At 39.3% G+C, this 22349-nt stretch overlaps 1 protein-coding gene across 8 annotated transcripts in view; it reads right to left on the bottom strand.

The window, feature by feature from the left end:
• OSBPL6 (oxysterol binding protein-like 6) overlaps positions 1–22349 on the bottom strand; it is a 154824-nt gene that overhangs the window by 13383 nt on the left and 119092 nt on the right. For 7 of the 8 annotated variants that reach the window (XM_010859762.1, XM_010859766.1, XM_010859760.1 and 4 more), the window contains 8 exons: positions 20328–20461; positions 12960–13067; positions 11008–11145; positions 4214–4301; positions 3373–3626; positions 2265–2402; positions 1867–1930; positions 102–180 (listed from right to left, as the gene is read on the bottom strand). In XM_010859762.1, coding sequence (XP_010858064.1) covers positions 102–180; positions 1867–1930; positions 2265–2402; positions 3373–3626; positions 4214–4301; positions 11008–11145; positions 12960–13067; positions 20328–20461 — 1003 coding nt within the window. The remainder of the gene's footprint in view (positions 1–101; positions 181–1866; positions 1931–2264; positions 2403–3372; positions 3627–4213; positions 4302–11007; positions 11146–12959; positions 13068–20327; positions 20462–22349) is intronic. The other variant, XM_010859767.1, reaches the window with a different exon arrangement.

The raw sequence follows: 22349 nt of genomic DNA on the forward strand, positions 1-22349 counted from the left end.
GACTGAGCGACTGAACAGTAATAAACAACAAGAGTTTCAAATGCCCATTTATGATTTAGAAACGCAGATAAGAGACCAAAAGGAAGATGAGAGCAACCTACTTTGGAAGCATGACATTCAGGGTTCCCACGGGCAGGATTTCCATTGATTTGCCCCAGAACTTGTTTTTCCATCTGATATCTAAATGACATAAGGCAGAGGACAAAAAGAATTACACTCTATATCTAATCATTTAGTCTAGAGAAGTGAACTTTTATAATATACTTTACATTTTACAAAGGACTTTTGTAATCACAATCAATTCTATACTGTTAGTTCTAACACAAGTGCCTGAGGATGGCCCAAGGTGAGAAGATTAACTGGGAACCCCCCAAAATATCTGTTTTTCCATAATATATTCTCTATATGTGCTTTCAACAAATAAAACTGAGAAAGACTTGGAATAATCTGTGTGTGCATGTGTGCATATTCATATACACAGACTCTACTCTGCTTCAATGTCTCCACAAATACGGTTAGAAGATTTAGCTAAACGGTGGAAATATCTTATACATGTGTGTGTATATATATGGTATATAGTAAAAGTAATTGTAGATTGTAGTATGGCAGTAACATTGATTTATATACACATATGAAAAGTTACATGACTTGGGAGAACCTGTATAAAAACAATAAAGCCTCTAACAACAGATGGGTAAGATTTATGAGAAAGTGAGATTAACTTAATGAACGTGTTCCTGTGCTGGTTGTTAAGATACTACTCAGGGCCCAGAATTTTATCTCACATGATGGATTTTTGTTTCGCTTGTGGACACTCGGGTATATCTGTGCTTGTGTATTATTGACTCGTCTCGTTTTTGATGAGTTAAGGAAGCTTAGTGTTCTCTCCACAAAATTTCTGACTCTTTGTTATGAACAAGAAATGCCTTACTTTCTTAATCTGCACTAAAGTACAGTCACGGTGCTGCTCTATCATTTCATATCATTTTTAGGTTGAGGAAGTGCATGTGAGAAGAGTCATACAGTGATCACTGAAGTGCCTTTTCCAATGTGAGGGAATTATTCACACTTAATGGTAAACGTACACATTACACATATATGATGGCTCAGATGGTAAAGAACTCGCCTGCAATGCAGGAGACCTTGGTTCCATCCTGAGTCAGGAAGATCGCCTGGAGAAGGGAATGGCTACCCACTCCAGTATTCCTGCCTGGGAAACCCCATGGACAGAGGAGTCTGGCAGGCTACAATCCACAGGGTCACGAAGAGTCGGCCACAGCTGAATGACTAACACTTTCACTTACATATATATATACTTTTCTTTCTAGAACGGTTTTGAAACTTTTTATCCTAGGTGAGTTTGCAACATTCTAACTTAACAATGGATATTAATTTAATAGAGACTTCAGTTCAAACCCCCAAGCCTCAATGAGTTAAAAAACAGAAATTACTGCTATGTATGTATCTCTCAATAGACTGTGAGCACAGATAATGTATAGCAGAGCTTTCTTTCAGGATTAAGATCTATTTGTACACCTTTAAGAAGCAAGAAGACAGCAGATACACTCTTCATGCTACCGATGCAGACAATGAGGCACAATGAGGTAAAGAGATTGCCCTGACCTGGCACTGTCAGCATAGAGCCCTGCTGTCTCTTAGGGCTGTGCTTCCTGAATAAATAATCCCATCTCCCAGGTGACACGGTTTCATATCTAAATCAAGAAACCTAATCTCTCAAACTGAACTCCATGCCAATTACCAACATTTTCTGAGTTCTAAAAGAAATCTAAACTGAGTACTTTGGAAACTAGAAACTTTCTTATAGGCTTATCAACTGGATTTTGAAGTTATAATTGAAATACAAACCTTGCCAAAACACAAAATTCTTGGATTCACAGTGACAGGCAGAAATGGGTGGATGATGGCTAACCTGAAAGTTAAAAACAAAAAAAGGGCAATGACATCAGTGTTAAAACTTCCACAAATGATCATTTTTCGCAACATGTATTTGGCTAAATAAAAGTTACTCAACTTATCCATCTCTGTTATTGCATTATTCTCAAGATGTGTAAGTAAATTACCAAATCTTACAACTTCATGCTTAAAAACATTTAGAGGATATAATTACATAGATAAGCTAAGTGAATTTTCTGTTAACTAGTACTATAACCTATCTCAACCAGATGTTTACAAAAACAAGCTATTTTCATCATCAAACAGCCCTCCTACAGTTTCTACACAGACCTGAGTCCAGTGGCACTTACTTGTTCTGAGAAAAATCGGAATCCTTTGTCCTCTCTAATGCATTCATAAGTCTCCCCAAGGACAGGGTTGAATGGCTTACTTCCTGCTCTGAAATAGGTGGAGCAATATCCTGAAACTGCAAATGCAGCAATAAGAACCTGTTAAAACATTTAAGAAAGGAAAATAATATAGGAGAGACTACTTCCAGGTGTGTTTCTCCCTTATTCCTCTAGATTTTATACACCCACATCAGTGGGTGCCGATTTGATGACATCTGCATTTTCTATTACTTGCACAGACTCTTCATCTACTCATGGGGAAAAAAAAATAAATGAAAATGCAGTTAAACTCTCTGCATGGGAACCAGCAGGCAACTGAGGCCAAATATTCTTCATTCATCTGTCCATCCAATTTCTTGAGTATTACAGAGTTCAAAGGTTCTGAAAGCCAGGTTATGCCATTTACACAATCTTAGCAGAAAATCAGAGGAGCCTGGTAGGCTGCAGTCCATGGGGTCGCTAAGAGTCAGACACGACTGAGCAACTTCACTTTCACGCATTGGAGAAGGAAATGGCAACCTGCTCCAGTGTTCTTGCCTGGAGAATCCCAGGGACGGTGGAGCCTGGTGGGCTGCCGTCTATGGGGTCGCACAGAGTCGGACACGACTGAAGCGACGCAGCAACAGCAGCAGCAGCAGGGAAGTTGTGACTGCTGGTGCTTTTCAGAGGGCAGGTCAAGTTTTCCAGAGTCACATGGAGTAAAGGCCAGGGCAGGGAACAAACAGGAAGTTACCTTCTCAGACCCAAGTTCCTAAACAAATGGGCTTCCCTGGCATTCAGAAAAAGCTGATAAAAGCAAGGCCAGGCATGTCTTAAACCTATAAAGACGTGTGATGCCTTTAGATTCTGACTTCAGAACTACTCAGACCCAAGAGTAAGTCACGAAGAGTGTATCTTTCAATAGAGCTATCTAGAGCTTTTTTGGCCCTGCCTGGTTTATGCAAATGGATTTCTCTTACCTATGCAGTTAGAGTATTAGGCAACAAGCAAATACACTACCCTAATGAATCTTCCCTAGCCCAGGTCTAGGGTTGGCAAATCCATAGGGATTTGCTCTGCCGTTGATTACCATGCGCTCGTAGGGACTGTCAGTTTCCGAAGCCTTGTCCAGGAGCTCACTGTATTCCATTTCCTCGCAGAGATGCTGCAGAGTATTGAGTGGCTCGTTTAGCTCCACAGGCATGGAGACTTTAGACAGGTCTTTACCAATGTTGTTCCTCAATATATTCCACAGGTTAATGTTACTGGTGTCGGGACAGGGAGCTGGCAGGCATGTTCGACGTCCGTTTCGGAAGGCTCCTCCCGTAAGCTCCCCGTTCAAGACTAGAAGAAGGAGAAATATGAGAATCACAGTGAAAGATATTTTGCTTTTCTGATTTCCCAAAACCTGGGAGGGAAAGAACCCTTTCAAATAATTCTGACTGTGATACATTTCTTAAGCCTTCCTTACACTCTCCCAAGAGTGAACAGAATTATTTCAATACAAGGTTGCTGATAAATGCACAAAACATCAATGTATAGTTCTTTCTGGTGTTGCTTCATGACTCGTGGGATCTTAGTTCCCCAACCAGGGATTGAACTCACACCCCCTGCTTTGGGAGCTCAAAGTCTTAACCACCAGACTGCCAAGGAAATCCTAAACAAGTAAAAATTTTAAAAACTAAATATAAATACATTTAATTACAAAGGACTCAAAATTTTGGTTTGGGCAAGAACTAAACTTTTTATCTTAATCCTCTCCCTAACAAATTTTTCAACCATTTTCACCAGATTATACAAATATAAAATTTATTGAACAATAAGCTACAAAAGGAACAATTAGCCAGGGGGCCAAAATGATTGTTCATTGAATCATCAGCGTTGTATTTGGCATGTGGACAGGACAACCTCGAAACTCAAAGGATGCATACTTTGCCGAGAGATGTTGTCTGCAACACTGGTGTTGTCTTCAGATATATTATCACTCACATCACTGATGTAAGACTCATCATCTGAAGCCTAAGGAAGAGAAGAACAGAGAAAGGATCAGAATTTTCATGTAGTCTTGACATCTCAGAAAAATTAAAGAATTAAAAACAACAGGATATTGCTCAAATGGAAAGCAGAGGTCATCGTGGGAAATATATGTGGTACATGGGCAATGAACACCTTAGAGTGTCCCATGAGCCAGAACATAGGACTGCCGGGAAGCAGCTCTTATGTTTAAGTAGCTTTCTATCTTAAGTTGGGCTGAGAAGTTGGGAGAGGCTAGTACATAACCAGAAATGTTTCAGTACAACACAGTAAGAATGTGCAAAAAAGGAGACTCTACAAATCCCCATAGAGGAGTCAGGAAACGTTGCTGGAAGAAATAATATTTTAACTGGGTGTTGGAGGATGCAGAGTTGCCCAGTTGTTAGAAGCAGGGAAAAAGCACAAGAAGGGATGGTGTACAAAAGCAAGGACCGTGAGAAAAACATTTCTTCTAGGAATGTTAAGAAGTCAAGTGGCTGTAACAGAAGATGGGGCAAAGATGAAGAGGTCTGACTGTGAAGGGCTTTTCATGTCAAAATAAAGGTTTTCATATAATTGTGCATGTGTGTGTGCTAAGTCACTTCAGTTGTGTCTGACTCTCTGTGACCCAATGACTGCAGCCCACTAGGCTCCTCTGTCCATGGGATTTCTCCAAGCAAGAATGCTGGAGTGGGTTGCCATTTTCTTCTTCAGGGGATCTTCCCAAGGGACTGAACCAGTGTTTCTTATGTCTCCTGCATTGGCAGGCAGGTTCTTTACCACTAGCGCCATCTGGGAAGCCCTCACATATAATTGAATGAATTATTACATGCAAGGAAATGAGTCATATTTGGTTCTCAGGAAGACACTCTGCAACTTGTCCTAGGGAGCGCAGATAACAGGATCCTATGTAGATCTGGATAAGAAACACTGACTGATTTCACTAAGATGCCCACAGTAAGGTTCATTTCGGGCAGTACAGCTGCATTTGGGAACCATATTTAAAGTGTAACAGACAAAATCTGGCAGATAATTTGGGGGCAGGGAAGAAAGATTTAGGGATACAGAGAAATCGAGAATTAAGCCATTCTCTACATAAGAAAATACAGAACTAAAATGAAATCAAGATTCACATAAGAATAAAATTAAGGGCAACATATGTATTAAGGGGATTTAGAGACAGAGCAGATAAGAAAACAGAGAAGTACTGTAGAGCCATTCAGAGGAATGGGAAAACCGATGTTTTTACTATAGGCAAGGAAGCTGTTGATACCTATTCACTGTCTTCAAAATGGAAATATGTTATATTTTTTCTGAACACAAAAACAGAACACTCTTATTGTAAAAAATCAGAAATTACATGAAGGTAAACAGATGATATGGAAATCACCCATCCTGTGACCTAAAAGAAATCACTTTCAACATTTTGTAGGTTTTACTCCCAATTTCAAAATGCCTATGTAAACACACAGATACATCTATCTTTAGATACTGAAAAAGCAGATGGGTTTACATGCTATTTTATAGTGTTCTGAATATACTCCCATTCTCACGAAAACAGCTCTCCATCTTTACTTAATGGCAGATACTTACATAACACAAAGAATTTAACCAACATTCATGTGGCATCCAATTTTTTATTATTTATAGACAATACTTGGATGAACAACCTTGGAAACATATTTCTGTGAATGTGCCTGGCAATTTCATTAAGATTTATTCTCAGAAGTGAAATTGCTGGGGCAAATGAGTTACTCTTAGGCTTCAGCCCTACGTTGCCAAATTGCTCTCCTGGAAGACTGTACTATATTAGTTTATTCTCAACATCAGCATATGAGAGCACCCATCTCTCCCCCACTTAAACACCACACATTATCAATCTACATTAGGATCTATCTACCTAACACACATAAAAGATCTCTTTCTATGAAGTCTGAACTTCATCTTTAGTGAAACTCTCTTTCACACATTTTTCAGTTCTTCATATAAACTGCATTTTTTTTTCTAGTTTGCAATTTCTTTTCAAATGTTGCTTATGCCATTTTATGGTCAGGTAAAGGTTCTAAAATTTGTATATAATAAAAACAATCAGCCTTTGCCTTTACAATTTCTGAATTTACTGCTGATATTTTTAATAGAATTGGGAAGAGTTGATACACTTAAGAAGATAGAATTATAGGCAGAATGATTTTATGCATAAATGAATAACTGTAGTTTTGCTTTTGTACTCTGAGAAAGGCCATAAAGATGGCAAATTAAGAATAAAGTCTTTTTCTGACTTGTATTTCCCCACTGCAGCAGGCTTCCATTTTCCCATGACTGCAACAAAATGGAAGGTTAAACCTTCAGGCCCATGAAAGCCACTCTCTGAACCCTGATAGAAATAAAAAGTAAATCAAACTCTTCTATGTGATTACTCTGAAAAAAGCTCATCACATCCAGTGATGTTAGCAGAAATAAATGCCTACCCCAACCTAATTCATATTGCATGTATGTTTACTACATGAACATTTAGAAGCTATTAACAGTCTATCCTCTTCAATGTCTAATTTCACTCAAACTAATACATGACAGAAATGGTCCAATATCCATGTCCACATAGAAAGATCTGTGTAGAATATAAAATAATTCTACAATTACAGTGGGTCTTTAATAAGATCTATATTATCGCATGTGTGAGCAGCAGCTAAGGCTGGGCAGGCTGGCTGTCGTCCACTCATGTTATCCCGTATATAAGGATACAGGATAATACTCTGCAGTATTATAATAAAATGATTAATATAGATTTACTTTCTCTCCCATGGTCAAGAAGTCTTGGAGCCAAATATTTCTCTTTAAGGGGTTTGGGATTCAAAAGAATTTAGGAAATTTTTTTTCTAAATGTGACTAGAAAAATGCAACCATTCAGCATTGCAGAAACACATTTAACAGCAGAGACAAAGAAGGAGATCATTCTGGAAATAAGAAAGAGCATTTTTTTAAAAAGAGGTTGTACATTCATTAAATGAAACACATAAAGAATTTTCTCTCAGTCCCAGAAAATGTTAATGTAAGACAGCTAAGGCCCAGGTTTCTCAGATTAATCATGTGTGAGGTGTTACGCATTCCTTCCTTCATTCAGTTAGCAAATATTTTCTGAGTTCTGGGCTCACAAGAATGTTCTAGTGCTGAGGACAGAGTGCTGAAATCTCTTCCCTCACTTCAGTGGGAGAGACACAAAATAAACATGAAATATATATTCTGTTAGATAGTGATAAACACTATGGAAAAAAATCAGAAGGGACCAGGCAAGCGAAAGGTCAGGGGCAAGGAGGAAATGGCAGCTCTGCGGTGTAGCCAGGGCACCCAGGGCAGGCTTCTCGGAAGGGGACTTTTGAGTAGACTGAAGCGAGTGAGCAATCTGACCGCATGGCCCTGGAAGTGTTCCAACCAAGGTGGGTGGCAACACAGAGGCCCAACAGCCTTTGCCAGCTGTCATGTAGAATGTGCAGTTGAGCCCATCCTGCAGCTGCTACTAGATTCTCACGCAAAAAGTGAACCAACCAGGTGGGCTGGCCAAGTCTGTGGTATGGAGACTCGAGGAGCCTTCCGGGGGCATCTCATCACAAGGGAACTCAGAAACCTGGACAGACGGAGTTGCCTCAGGAACAAGTCTCAGCCAAAGGGGAAGAACAACCTTCAGAACACTGAGGTGCCTGTCATTTGGGCTTATCTCCTGGTCCAGCCTCTTCAAATACTTAAGACTGAGTGCTGTGATAAAGGGAAGAGATCTGAGTAAAAAAACAGGCATTTTAGAAAACCTGTAAGACACAGTTGCAAGGAACACACATATAGCTCAGTTCTTTCCCACGTGGGTTGTAGGAGAGATTTACTCCTCTTGTATCAGCCAGGGACAGGGGGTGTCTGTGGTAAACTGACAACTCCAAGAAGTGCTCCGCTGGCCTCTGGATGGCTCCGAAAGAACAGAGGTTCCAAGCGGCTGCAGCTGAGAACAGATTATGAGTCTCTGTATGGTAGCTAAGGAGTTTAGCGTCATCCTAGGAACACTGGGGAATAGAGACACCATCAGATTTGCATTTTGGAAAGGTTAACCAGGCTGCCCAGTGGAAATGGATTCAAGGCGGAAAGAAAGCGGGCAGCAAAGCTAGTTATGGAGATAGACAGGGTAATATAGGTGGGAGCCAATGCAGGATTGAATGGGAGGAGTGGCAGTGAAACTCTTCTTAGGAAAACATATGTATCTGAGATTATTTAGGTGACAGAATACAGAACCTGATGAGTAAATCAGTGTGGGTGGTGGGTGGTAGGAAGGCAGAGGAGTGAAGGGAAATCCTGAGGAAATTCAGGTATTTGATGTGAACACTTGGGTAGAAAAGTACTTAGAAAGGCAATATGAGAAGCAGAGGTAGGCTTGTGTTTTTTCCCTTGGGGTGTGTGTGTGTGTGTGTGCGTGTGCACGCACGCGTAAAGGGGTTGTTAATTACTTCATTTGGACATGCTGAATTAGAGATTCTGTGGAGCACCCAGATGGCAATGTCTCACAGGTTAGGTGGATCCCAAGCCAAAGCCTGCTTTCTCTTCAGACCTGCTTTCTTCCTGAGCTGTAGACTTGAATATCCAAAAGGCTGCCGGGTACCTCCGCTGAGAGGTCTGCTAAGTTCACAGTGCCTTAACACGAATGGATCATCTCCACGCGCCTCTGTCCTCTACTACCTTGCCCCTCTGTTGGCCAATGGGCTCACTCTTTCCCTGTGGTGGCACCACCACCCTGCTTGGACCCATACAATAACCCACCTCACATCTTCATTTCTGTCTTGCCAGTGGCTGGTGCAAGTGACAACTGGGCACCCAGGCAGATGTGCCCCCAAGAACTTAGACATAGGGCAATTAGGTTGCTCTCAGAAAGGTATGAAGTCATCAGATGGTGGGTCAACGCCTAGATAATGTACAGTCAAGTTTGCTTGAATAAGGACAAGCAATGGGATCCCAGAAAAGGGAGAATCAGAGAAGAAAGAAATACTGGGAACACGTCTCCAGCACTGTGGTCCCTAGGGTGGAGACTGACCCACAGACACTAATTCCCCACCACATGGGAGAGCATCCCTGAAATGGAGATGAGACTTTGGAGCAATTACATCCTGGCCCTCGCAGCCTTCAGCTCACTTCTCCTGCTCCCATTCCTTCCTTGCTCACCAACCTCCTAACCATAATTACGCTTCCTGGGCAGATTTGCCTCCAGGGAAAGAGACATGATTAGCAAACAGGATTATTTTGTCTATTTGATAACATCAATTGTCTATGAATAATTAAACTAGTTTCTGCCTTGTGAATGGGAATATCTGTGAATCTGTTAATCTATGACTTGGAATTGGAGAGGCAGGTGCTTAGTCTGATGTGGTAACAAATTTAGTACCTGATATAACAATTCTATTTTAATTTTTCTCCATATCAAAGTGATATGTGTTCATTATTTCTATTTTCTAAAATCACTCGTAATACCAAATGTCCAAAAGGAACTACTACTGTCAGGATGCTTCCTTCCAATCTATTTTTGATGCATATGGAAATAACATCTATCAGTGATTTCATCTGCTTTTGGACTTTCCTGGTGGCTCAGATGGTAAAGAATCTGCCTGCAATGCAGGGGACCCAGGTTCTATTCCTGGGTCGGGAAGACCCCTTGGAGAAAGGAATAGCTACCCACTCCAGTATTCTTGCCGGGAAAATTCCATGAACAGAGGAGCCTGGTGGGCTATAGTCCATGAGGTCACAAAGACTCAGACATGACTGAGCAACTAACACTTACTTAATTACTTCATTCCCTTTTTGTAAAAATGCATTACAGATTTCAATCTCAAATGACAAAATTAAAACAATTGCGTAGGAAAGAGTTTTGGCTGCTTCTCTCACGCCGAAAAAGAAAAAATTCAAAGTGTACTTGACTAAATTTCAGTAAAAGAATTTCTGCAACCTGACCAAGACCATGCCAAGATTCATGAGCATGACAAGCAATCCAATAAATCTTTAATGGTAGCCAGTGGCAGTGGTTTAGTCGCTGGGTTGTGTCTGATTCTTGTGACCCCATGGGCTGGAAGCCCACCAGGCTCCTCTATCCATGGGATTTCCCAGGCAACAATACTAGAATGAGTTGCCATTTCTTTCTCCAGGGTATCTTTCCAACCTAGGGATTGAACCCAGGTCTTCTGCATTGCAGGCAGATTCTTTACCAACTAAGCCACCAGGGAAGCCTCACGGTAGCCGTTGGTAACCTCTAGGAGCCATAAGTATTCAACTAGATATATGCTAGATGTTATGCTAGCTAAATTCAAATTCAGTCTCTAGCAAAGATGTGTGTTTGTATGTACAAATAAGAATGGTATTTTTCTTATGCTCTCATTCTTTTTACATTTATTAGCTAGTCTCCTTCTATAAAGAGCTATTATCACCTATCTGTTTACCCTGAAAAATGAACTGTACAGGTATATCAGAATAAGTCTTGATTCTTTCTTTTTATTCATCAAATTTAAGAGTATTGAGTTGGTGTCCAGAAGGCTAAGGGCTCAGTAAATGGAATCCATACAGTTTGCATGCTTTGGCTTTGCTACTATTTGGACATCTTATTATGATGTTAAAACGAAGTTCTAAAGTCTGATTTTCTTTAACCTAACTCATGGTCAGAAGCAGTCGGGGTTGACGCATCCAGGAACCTTACCTCATTCTCTGATGAGCTTGCAGAGAGGAGCACTTCTTGGGCATCGAAGAACTCAGAGACAGATTCTGACATGGAGAGGCGGCTCTCATTGGCTACTTGCTGTGACAGGGGGAGACTGACGTGGATTTGCTCACCAGCCTACAGGAGAGAAAAGTAGATAGTCTGATCACTTTCTTCCTGCGTATGAATGGCTATTTGTTCAAATTAGGCAATGAAGTACTAGCCAGATCTCTAGAAAAATTCACAGCATATGCTAAAGGACTGGTGAGCACAAGCAATTTTCACTTGCAACTGAGTAATGACCACTGCATAAGTTTCCTTCCAATATGCCTGAAGAATCCAAAAGTGCAGACAAAAGGTGAGCAGATTTTAAATCTATGCTTAATTGACATTTACTGGATTGAATAACAGGTTGAGCCCCCAAAATACCCTGAATTGACTGTGGCGACAAGTTCCTTGCCATATGCTTTGGCCTGTCATTACTAGCCATATTCTAACCAGTATGCTACAACTCAAAAAGTATTTGTAGAAACCACTAGCGATATGCTAAGAAAACATTCTATAAGACTAATTTTTGAGACAGAATATATTGATATAAAAAGTCACTTTCCAATTTGATCATGAATTTTAGCCAATGAAACATATGACTAGTGAACCTTATTTCAAACTGTATTTTTATTCATACAATGATAGCAAATGATATTGCTTTCAAGAAAGCAATTTAAGTTGCAACCAGAAAAATAGGTAAGAGAACTATACATTTTAAACATCTAGTACATTTAGTACACATTTTAAATTGAAAAGAAGATTCAAACTGAGACTGTCAACTAACTTTTAATTGATAAAATTTTAGAAATATTCTAGATTCTGGGCAGTTGAGGGGGCATAAGTGTTATCAGAGATCACAGGACCCATGGAGGTGGATGGACACAGGTTCAGTAACTTACATCCAAGAGAAGCTGTCTGGGGATGGTATTTCTTAAGCAGTTAGATAGTAGAACCCTTTACCATTAGTTAAAACTCTCACCTGTTACATGTATTACTGTTCAAAGTACAAATTTTCCTGGCTAAAAATAATAATTTTATGAACATGTTAGTTGCTCAGTCATGTCTGACTCTTTGAGACTCTTGGACTCTAGCCCACCAGGTTCCTCTGTCCCTGGAATTCTCCAAGCAAGAATACGAGTGGGTTGCCATTCCCTTCCCAGGAGATCTTCCTGATTCAGGTATTAAACCTGGGTCTCCTGCATTGCACACAGATTCTTTACCGTCTGAGCCACTGGAACTACACACTCACAGTAAGTCCAAATACTGAATGTTCTCCTATCCTCTTACTGTTTTTTCAAAAATTCTTCTGAAAAATGGAATAATAACAGCACCTACATCAGAGAGTTGTTGGGGGTATCAAAAGAGATAACACATGTAAAGTGGGTTAGCAATACCAAGCACATGGTAAGCATTCACTTGACACGTGTTAACCATTCATTATTAGCATCATCACCAGGAGCTGTAGCAGCACTAATAATATTTTCTTAGCAAGGTCAGGTGACTTCTCTCCTTAGAACTTTTAAAACAAACCTTTAGAAAACTTTAATTTAGCACCTTCTCTGCTAAAAGTGTTTGTTTCAACATTTCATGGACCATTAATGATAATGAATATTTCAAATGAAGAGTGACAGAAAAGTCACAAGCTGGAGTATACATAAATTAAATAATCAGTAGCATGAGATGAACACAGGAATAAATAAAAATAGACAACCGATCACCAACAATAAATGATGTCAAGCTCATGTATATCCTTCACTCCAAAGAACATTGAACTGTCAGCAACACAAGATTTATGCCGGGAATTGTATTAGTAGTGAAAGAACCTTATGAAAATAAATAAAAATATGCAGTAGGTGTAGATGCTACAAAGTAAGTATTCTATATCTTTTAAAAATGAATCTTACCTCATCAGGGCTAGGAATAATATTTACACTAACAACCTGATCACAAATAATAGATTCTGAATGTATTCTGTTCAACCGGCTCCTTAGTTCAGCATTCTGGTTGAGTGCCTTAAAATAACAAAAACCGCACATGTAATTGCAAGTTATTGAGCAAACATAAAGCAGAACCAGCACACAGGCACACTTTAGACAACAAAGTCTAGGATGCTTTTAGCTGTAACTTTTGGAGCCACCACAGGCCAGATCCCACCAGTAAGAAGGAAAGAAATGGCTCAGAGTTAAGGCATTCATTTTTTGCAATATAAGACTACTACTTAGTAGATTAGTGGGTTGAAAAGAGTTTAAGGATTTCATAAAATTGATTCATGGAATTTTCTCTCCTTTATAGTCAGGCCCACTATATCCAAGCCCAGTCTACCACCACATACATATAACATTTTATACCCTAGGATAAAAACTATTGATTCTTTTTTTTTCCCTTTTTGGTTCCAGTTTCTAAAGTTTGGGCGTTGTTTCAAAGCTAGATGTCTTATAAATTATTTGTAAATGGAATGAACAATGAACTGGCTTTATATTTCATAGAGCTGTATTTTGACCTGGTGAAAGAAAACAGTTGTTGTGTTTCCATTTTCTAGGAGCACATAATTAATACTTGTGACAGTACAGCAGAACTAATTCAAGTGTAGACCAAAGCTGCCTTCCCTGGACAGTGTAGACACTGACAAGCATAATAAAGAGCATACCACAGAAAGGAAACTAAGCTGTCTGCATCTCATGATTCTTAACACACCCTAAATCAGCAGTGAAACACCATCTGCTGTACCCCAGTTTAGCGTGTGTGGTGGAAAGGGAACATATTTACATGAACATGGGCTCCCTATAGGGGCCCTGGGGACAGAGGCTCGTGGATCACATCAGTGCATGGAAATCTGTTCCATATACAGAAGACACATGTAGCTGAATAGATTACACCAAGTAAGAGACCTTTGTGAGGACAAAGCCCAGTGAAAAGCTGGACTGCTCCTTTCCTTCCCATTAAATCTATCAATGAGAAGATGGAAGTGAATATTTCAGAAAGGAAGATAAATGTCAGGACTTACTGAAGAGTGAAGCTGCCCCAGGGAGTGAGGATTCTGCTTTTCTTCATAAGGAGTCAATGAATACACTAAACTGATACACACACAGATACAACAGCCTAACTCTAAATTTGTACCTATTCAATCACCTGGGATAAATGACAAACTGGCTAAACTTCACACTCGTATTGAGCGGTGCAGAGTTCTTGAGCATGGAGCATAGAACAGTCTCCCCTCTTTCCTTTCTGCTCAGCTTTTTTTTTTTGGCTACTCTGTCCAGCTTATGGGATTTTAGTTCCCTGCTTAAGGATCAAACCCAGGGCCTTGGGAGTCAGAGTGCTGAGTCCTAACCACTAGACCACCAGGGAATTCCCTTGATTTTCTCTTTTCAAGGAGAAAATTCTTCACTCACAGCTTTCGGCTTTCATTTAAAGTCTTTAGAACCAGTCTGTAAAATACGTGTAAAACAGAATACATTTGGTCTTGTGGGCTGTCAGGTATTGATGGATTAAAGGTGGACACAGATCCTACCGTCATTACATTGCAGACAGGCAATATGTGTCCAGTTCGCTGAGCAAACAGGGATGTGTCAGTGAGAAAAAAGGTGATTACATTTTTAGTAAATAAATCATGTACTTCCCAGTACCTTTACATTCTGCAAAAGTGCTCAGGATCTTTTTCCTGGAACAAAATCTCAAACAGTTGAAATTTGAAAAAAAAGTACTGCCTCACTCCTGTTCTTTGTAACTATATGTGCTTATTTGTTCTTTCATTGTTTTTCTGTCCACAAGTGTACTGAAAGTCATCTTAGTTACTGATATAATTGGACCCAGATATATTTTGCTGTCTTGGAAGTAGGAGGCCTTGTACATTGTTTGATGGTTTTAATGGCAGAATCACATTCATGACTTCAGAGTTTCACACAAACCTCACCTAAGGGTTCCTCCAAAGTGACAACACCTTCTGCTGCCCTGGAACAAAGTTAACAAAACAACCCCACAAAAACTCATGGGCAAGGACGAGTAATTTTTTTAATTTTTTCCCCCCAGCAGGTGGGAGTTTAAAACACAAGTTTTCCATTTATAAGGACACTTGCAGAATTGCTTGCTCTGGATATTTAAGAAAGTTAAACTCCCATGTAATCTCTCATCTCATCTAATATTTATGAAATGTGATCCTGCCTACAGGTGTGTGTGAAGGCACCACAAGGTAGCCTCTAGCTGCTAATATCAATAGGACATGAATGTGTTCATCATATATATGCAGTGGTAGAAAAATGCTGTTACACAGCACAAAAAAGCCTGGAAATAAGTATTATTCCAACTCTGGCAACCCCGAGGGTGGAAAGTGTAAGCAGACGCAGAGCATGCAGCAGCCCGTTTGTGTGTGCCTTGCCAGGGCGGCTCCACCTTTTGCCTCGGTCACACAGACTGCAGTGGGAGGTGGCTACAACCGGGCACCATGAGGACTCAGGACCACATTTGTGACTTCCCCCATTGAAGCTCACTACTGGTGATCGTTAACACAGAGGAGTCCAGGTGATGGCAGGAAGAATACACAGAAAGCAGCCAAGGAGCCTGTATGGTGGGAAGGCGAGGGAAAAGGAGGCAGGTCGCCAGCCACTGGCGCCAGCCCGTGAGCAAGAAAGCCATGGAAACCTGCGAGGAGTGACGCTGCTCTAGGAGGGGCAGATGCGGCAGAGGCCCAGCGGCGGGAAGCAGCCTCGGCTCAGGAACCATGCCTGGATTCCTTAGTAAGTCTCACACCTGCTTTCATGAGCGAGCTCAGGCCGCAGCACAAACTCTCCACAAGGCACGCTCACTTTCCCTCACCTCATACCCACTCAAGTGCCATATACCCACGAAACACAGCATTCCTGACCAAGCTATGAAGGAAGTACCATCCTGAAGTTCTGAGGCAGAATGAATCGCCCAAATCCTCACTTCCTTGGCTGTTAACTACCATTTTCCCACCCCGGCAGACAATGGGTGAGAATTTACCTTAGAGTCGGGAGAGTCTGGTGTAGCAAATGCATTCTACTGAACGGAACTGCGGGTTCTGGGAAGATTTACTCTTCAGATAAAAGCAAAACTGGTTCAAAAGGAGTGAGGATGTGAGTATGCCAACCGTCAAAGCTAGAGCTATCAAGAATCAAATCATGGCTAGCTCTCAAAAATCACCTTGTTTTCTATTTTAAAATAAACAAATACTAAGATAGTGTATTTGGAAAATGCAAAAAAGGAGAAAAATATTTCTAAAAATTCATATCTTACTACTCAATCAACCGACTTTTGGTAGCTTGGTATATTTCTTTCTATTTTTTTTCTTATGCATTTTTCACATTAAAAAAATGGGAACCCCCAAAAATGGGAACATACTGTACATCCTTCGCTATTTATTCTTGGTATACAGATATTTATTTTATGTTGCAAACTCTTCACAAATGTGACTTTAGTTAGCTGTGGAATAAGTGGTTATTTTCCTACTATCGGGCACTTATGATGTTGTTACTGATTTTTATTAGAACAAATAAAGCTGCCATGAATGTTTATGTGCATAGGTTTTCTACAGTCAGCGTTACTCCCTTAGATTATGCATATCAGCCATGAACCAAAGGACCAACGCATAAAACACTCTGAAGGTTTTAAATAAACATCATCAAATTATGCCCAAAATGACACTGATTTAAAGTTACTGGATAGCTAAAAAAAAATGTAAAGGATTCTATGAAGAATATCTTCATAAACAAATTTGGCCAACTCTCAGGAACTGTGAAATTCAGGAACAAATATATTTAAAACATTTACTCTAACATAGAATATTTATTTTGGATGTATAAAATGTTGTAGACAGGAAGGATGGTAAATACTATGCCTTGGATTTTAATTATGCTGCCATGTGCCGTAAGCCAATTTTTTGCTTACATTCCCATACATACCGCATTTCACTGATTCTAAGATGCACAGTTCTCAAAACTAACACCTCTGAAGCACTGGCCACTTTCACTGAAAGTGGTGTTTTCTTTCTTAGTAGTGCACAGAATGATGGCATATTGAATAATGAATGCCATACTGATTTAATGAAATATAACACTTGTAGATGGAGTACAAGAATCATTGTACTGTTCACACTTGTATGAACCCAACACCCAAAGCATTTAGCACAAGTTGTGCACAAACTCTGGGGTCAGAAATCAAACTAGTAACAGTGACAAGTGTAATGCACTGAAGACAGACTCAAGTCACGCTGAGTCTTTTACTACAGTAATCTAGGGTGCTGAGTTTACATAGTCCTATTACGTATTATTTGATTTTGGTGTTTAGTACACAAAATTATAGCTGACGTGAAATCAAGTCATTTACAAAAGGAGAGATGCCACATAAAATACCGTGTCCTACAGATGTAAATCCAACATCTGTGCTGCCTTTCAGGTGTAAAAGTTTGCTTTTAAAGCTTCATGGGAGTAAAATATCAGAATTATGCATGTCTCTGTATACCTATAGATCAGGGATGAAATATTACTATAGAAGAGAAATTCATTACACTGTTCAGCCTTGCAAATCATTACACACTCAAGGCAGGTAACAATTTATGCTGAGCATGTAGTGAAAAATGCTAATTTTATATATTTTATTATGCTATGTGCCTTCTAAAAGGATGATGGAATTTGCCAAGTTGTTATATTTAAAAGCTTTATTGAAAAGCAGCATTTTAACCATTAGACATATATCAAATAGGACTTACGTCAAATAAAAAATAAGTTCCAAAATGTTAGACTAATCTAAGAAGTTATTTAAACAGTCTCTCTCCTTCCCTTTCTAGGAGGAGATTTGGCTTGGAAATCATTCATTTAAAAAAACCTGGGTTCTAACTGATGACATTTGAAAAAGGATCAACGATGTGTCTTTAGGCTACCTGAAATCACACTGTAATGTGAAATTATATTAATATAAAAACATACTCAAAACAGCTGTCTCAATATACTCAAGCTGTTTCAAATCTTGTTCAATCCTAAATCCTATATTTGAAGAGGCACAATGAGAATAATAGAGCTAGCCAACCAGGATGGCTACATCAGTTAATTGTTTCCTATCTTTAATGTCTCCCTATCTGTTAGTTCTTCCCCTTTATGATACAAACAAACTGAGGTGACTGTGAAATTTCAAGGCTGACTTTCAGTCCATATATCATTTACTGCTAAATCAGATCCTGTTAACCTTTTCGTTCTCAAAATTATCAAAACTCTTTCTTCTTGATCTCAGTGGTCATTGCTATGTAAATTCGTCAGTGGTTTCCCCTGGCTTTCCATCAAAGGATTCTCTTTTCTTTTTTCAGCTTGTCCTTTAAATACTAATGTTTACTATGGCAGCACCCCCAACCTCTTTTCTTCTGACTGAAAACACAATTTATCAACAGCTATAAATTCACCAAGATACTGGGATATCCACATCTTTCTCTCCAGCTTGGGCTTCTCTCCTGAGCCCTAGAGCTCAGGAGAAAATGACCCCACCCAATGGGAAGGTATATACAGACACAAGGATGTAAACACAGCCAAAATGCTGTGCAACACAGAACTGGAAAAATGGAATTCTCTAGTGGATAGGGTATAACTCTCTTTATGCTGCTACTGCTGCTCAGTCGCTTCAGTCATGTCCGACTCTTCATGACCCCATGGACTGTAGCCCACCAGGCTCCTCCGTCCATGGGATTCTCCAGGCCAGAACACTGGAGTGGGTAGCCATTCCTTTCTCCAGGGGATCTTCCTGACCCAGGGATAGAACCCAGGTCTCCTGCACTGCAAGTGGATTCTTAACCAGCTGAGCCACCAGGGAAGCCCGTTCTCTGCCTTACCAAGAAGCAAATAAAAAGCAAGCAAGCAAGAAACAAGCACATTTTCTTATTTTTCTTCGTACAAGCTTATTTCATACCACTAAGCCTTCAATCGTTAGTACATCTGAATAAAACACTGCAACATGTAGGGGAACAAAAGTGTATTTGACACGTTTGCAAGAGGACATACAAGATGCTTACTAGCCACTATTTTGATCTTTCTGACTTATGATCCTTTTTAGGGTCATGATTCAGTAGATCCATTAAGATGGACAAGGTGTTCAACAGATATATGACAGGAGATCAGGCCAGGGCAGACCATTAAAGTGTGCTTGTGAAGGAAGCCCTCTGCAAACTGGCACCCAGCTGCCGCTTTGAATGCGCAGGCTCTTGAGTTTCCAAGCAGCATATGTGCCTCAACTGACAGTGTTTAATGGCAAACAGCAGAAAGTGTGGCCCAGACAACAGCATTCAGTAACATGAAACTCAACACCGAAAAGAGCCTGACAGTTCAGGTACATAAAACACGGTGAGACGGTTTAGGTCTAATTTGCAGGAACGGAGGGAAACTGTTCAAGCAGGAGCTGACCCACATGGAAAACCACTTACCCAGGATTTGCTCGCTCCTTCGCTCTGATCCAAGGCACCAGGAAGTGAACAACATTTTATGTAATCACTGAGTTCTCACACAAAATCAGTGACAACATTGAAGTCTTAAAGGAAATTCTAAAGGTGCATTTATAGACACAGTGAAGAAAATATTTCAGAGGAAGTGGTCAGTTTTAAGAAAGCAGAAGTGTAGTTTTAAAGGATTTTTAACAGAAATTACAACCTTGAAATAGATAGGGATTTGATTAGTATTAATAAGATCAATATAATATATATTAAGTAATACATATTATAGTGTAAAATATATACTGAAATTTTAGAGTCTAGAACATATTATAGTGTAAAATATATACTGAAATTTTAGAGTCTGGATTCAGGGAACATAGACAGGAAGAAAATCCTAAGAGTGCAAATCAAAAAAAGAAAAAAAAAAAAGTAATCAGTAGTTTTCAACAGGTTAAAATGCATCATAAGTAGGAAAAATACTAAGTGTGGACGATCTGGTAGATTTTGTCTGACGCTGGATTGGACATAATCTGGAACACAGTTTACATGTGTAGGTAAATCATGTATAAACGCATTAGTTTTTTAAACCAGGGATGGCCTTATAAGACCACAGAGGGGCATTAAAATCAGCCAAAAAAGAATTTATGTTTGCAAGCAAGTTTGGTTGATTGTCACGCTTACCTTGATATCTTTTGGAAGAAAAGTGATATAGTTTAATACTGACACTGCGATGGCTGGGGGGATTTCAGACAGATGTGCCATTCCCATGATGGACTGTCTCCACCCCCACCGCTGGCTTGCAGGGTTAGAAATACGTCCTGAGAATAATACAAACACTCTCATTTACCTGCGACAGTGACTGTCGGAGTCGCGCCATCTGCGTGCTGTGGCCTTTATTGTGATCCTGCTCAGAAACCATCTGCTTCAGCTTCTCCTTCTCTATAGCTATGCTATTAAATGCAGACTTCAAAAGAGAATGCACTGTGTGGGGAGAAAAGTAAGAGACAAGGATCAAATGGATCCAGAAAAATAACAGAATTATAAACTTCTCAGCACTTGTAACTCATTCGTGGATATTTTCTGGAAAGGTTATGTTACAGTCTAATTGAAAGTCAGCCTTAAAATGGAATCTACCAGAATATCTAAATACAAAACAAATATGGGAATGGTAATTAATCAGGATGAAAGTTTTAGCATTTCGTACCAGATAAGTCAACGAAGACTTGGAAGCAGCATATAAAATACCAATTTTTAAATTTTAATACTTAGAAAGTAACCTATAATTCTTAGAAGGAAAAGGGAACAAGTTTTACTCTGCCACAGTTGATGATAATATTTGAGCAGTTATGTGTACAATGACGTCTCATGCAAATAATTTAGAACTATCAAATTATCACCCCAAAGTGTGCATCCAAAAAAGGGCATTTTATGAGTCTTGCAAATATAAATCAAACAGCTGTTTTAGAAGTTGGAGCTAGTTCTCTTTGTGGTAGGAAATGATTTGGTCTTTTTTTTTTTTTAATATTTACCAGAGTATCATTGATTTAAAATGTTGTGTTAGTTTCTGCTGTACAGCGAAGTAAATCAGTTATATAAATAGACATATATCTGCTATTTTTTAGATTCTTTTCCCATATAGGTCAATACTGAGTACTGAGTGGCACCCCTTGTACTATACAATATGTCCTGACTAGTTACCTATTTTATATACAATAATGTGGATATGTCAATCTCAATCTCCCAATTTATCCCTTCCCTCTTCCCCCGCTGGTAACCATATCTTTGTTTTCTACATCTGTGACTCTATTTCTTTTTTGTTGAAATGATTTGGTCTTAAGAATAACACTTGCATTACCTTCTCAGCCCAAACCATCATGATGTCAAAAGTGCTTTCAAAGAGTACAAACTACCAGTTATAACATGAATACGTTCTGGGAATCTAATCTGCAGGATGGTTATAGTTAACCGTACCGTATTATTTACCTGAATTTGTTAAGAGAGTAGATCTCAAATGTTCTCACCACAAAAACGAAATGGTAATTATGTGACATGTTGGAGATATTAGCTATCCTATGGTAGTAATTATTTTGTAATATATAAGTATGTCAAATCAACATACATACCTTGAACTTATACAATGTTACACGTTCATTTTATCTCAATAAAGCTGGAAATAAAGTAAAACAAAATAAACGCAACTGAAAACAACCTCCACCCTCATTTCTGCATACCTAACAACAGACATTTGTATGTCTGGCAGTCTTTAATTTTGAAACACAAAAATGTTGAATTTCCAACTCTTATCTTTATAGTAACAGCTTCTGCAAAATGTAAAGTCTTCTGAAATAGGGATTTCCTTGTAAGAGAAAGGTTATTTTCAAAAGAAGTGGAAAAATGTAGCAGAAAATAGTGACCAGAATTAAACGGGAAAAATAATGGGATCATATAGAATGTACAATTAATTCACTGATTTATGTGCTACGTTCTAGTTGTCATCAATTTTAAGGTAATAACTTGATAGCTGAAATACATTAACCCAACTAGCAGCTCTAAAAGTGGATTCATTCATTTCAAAATCCATAATTTCTCCTAAAGAATTCACTCAATAGTCATCTAAAAGCCACCTTTTCCCCCAAGCACAGCTGAAAAGAAAATACGCTGTTTCAACAAAAGCTTTACAAGTCTGTTGAAACTTGGATTACCTAAAAGCCTCAGGAGTGCAACCAAATACATAAAGCTTTCCTGGGGCTACCTTCAAATTTATCCATCTTCCTTTAGAAGCTGTGCTATATTTAATTCACACATTTGTTGCCTCATTTTACCTGTTCCTACAATCTCGCATTAAAAGCAAAAGTTACTGGCTTCCTGA

The sequence above is a fragment of the Bison bison genome, unplaced genomic scaffold, assembly GCF_000754665.1.
Source record: "Bison bison bison isolate TAMUID 2011002044 unplaced genomic scaffold, Bison_UMD1.0 scf7180017864460, whole genome shotgun sequence".
Classification (NCBI taxonomy): Eukaryota; Metazoa; Chordata; class Mammalia; order Artiodactyla; family Bovidae; genus Bison; species Bison bison.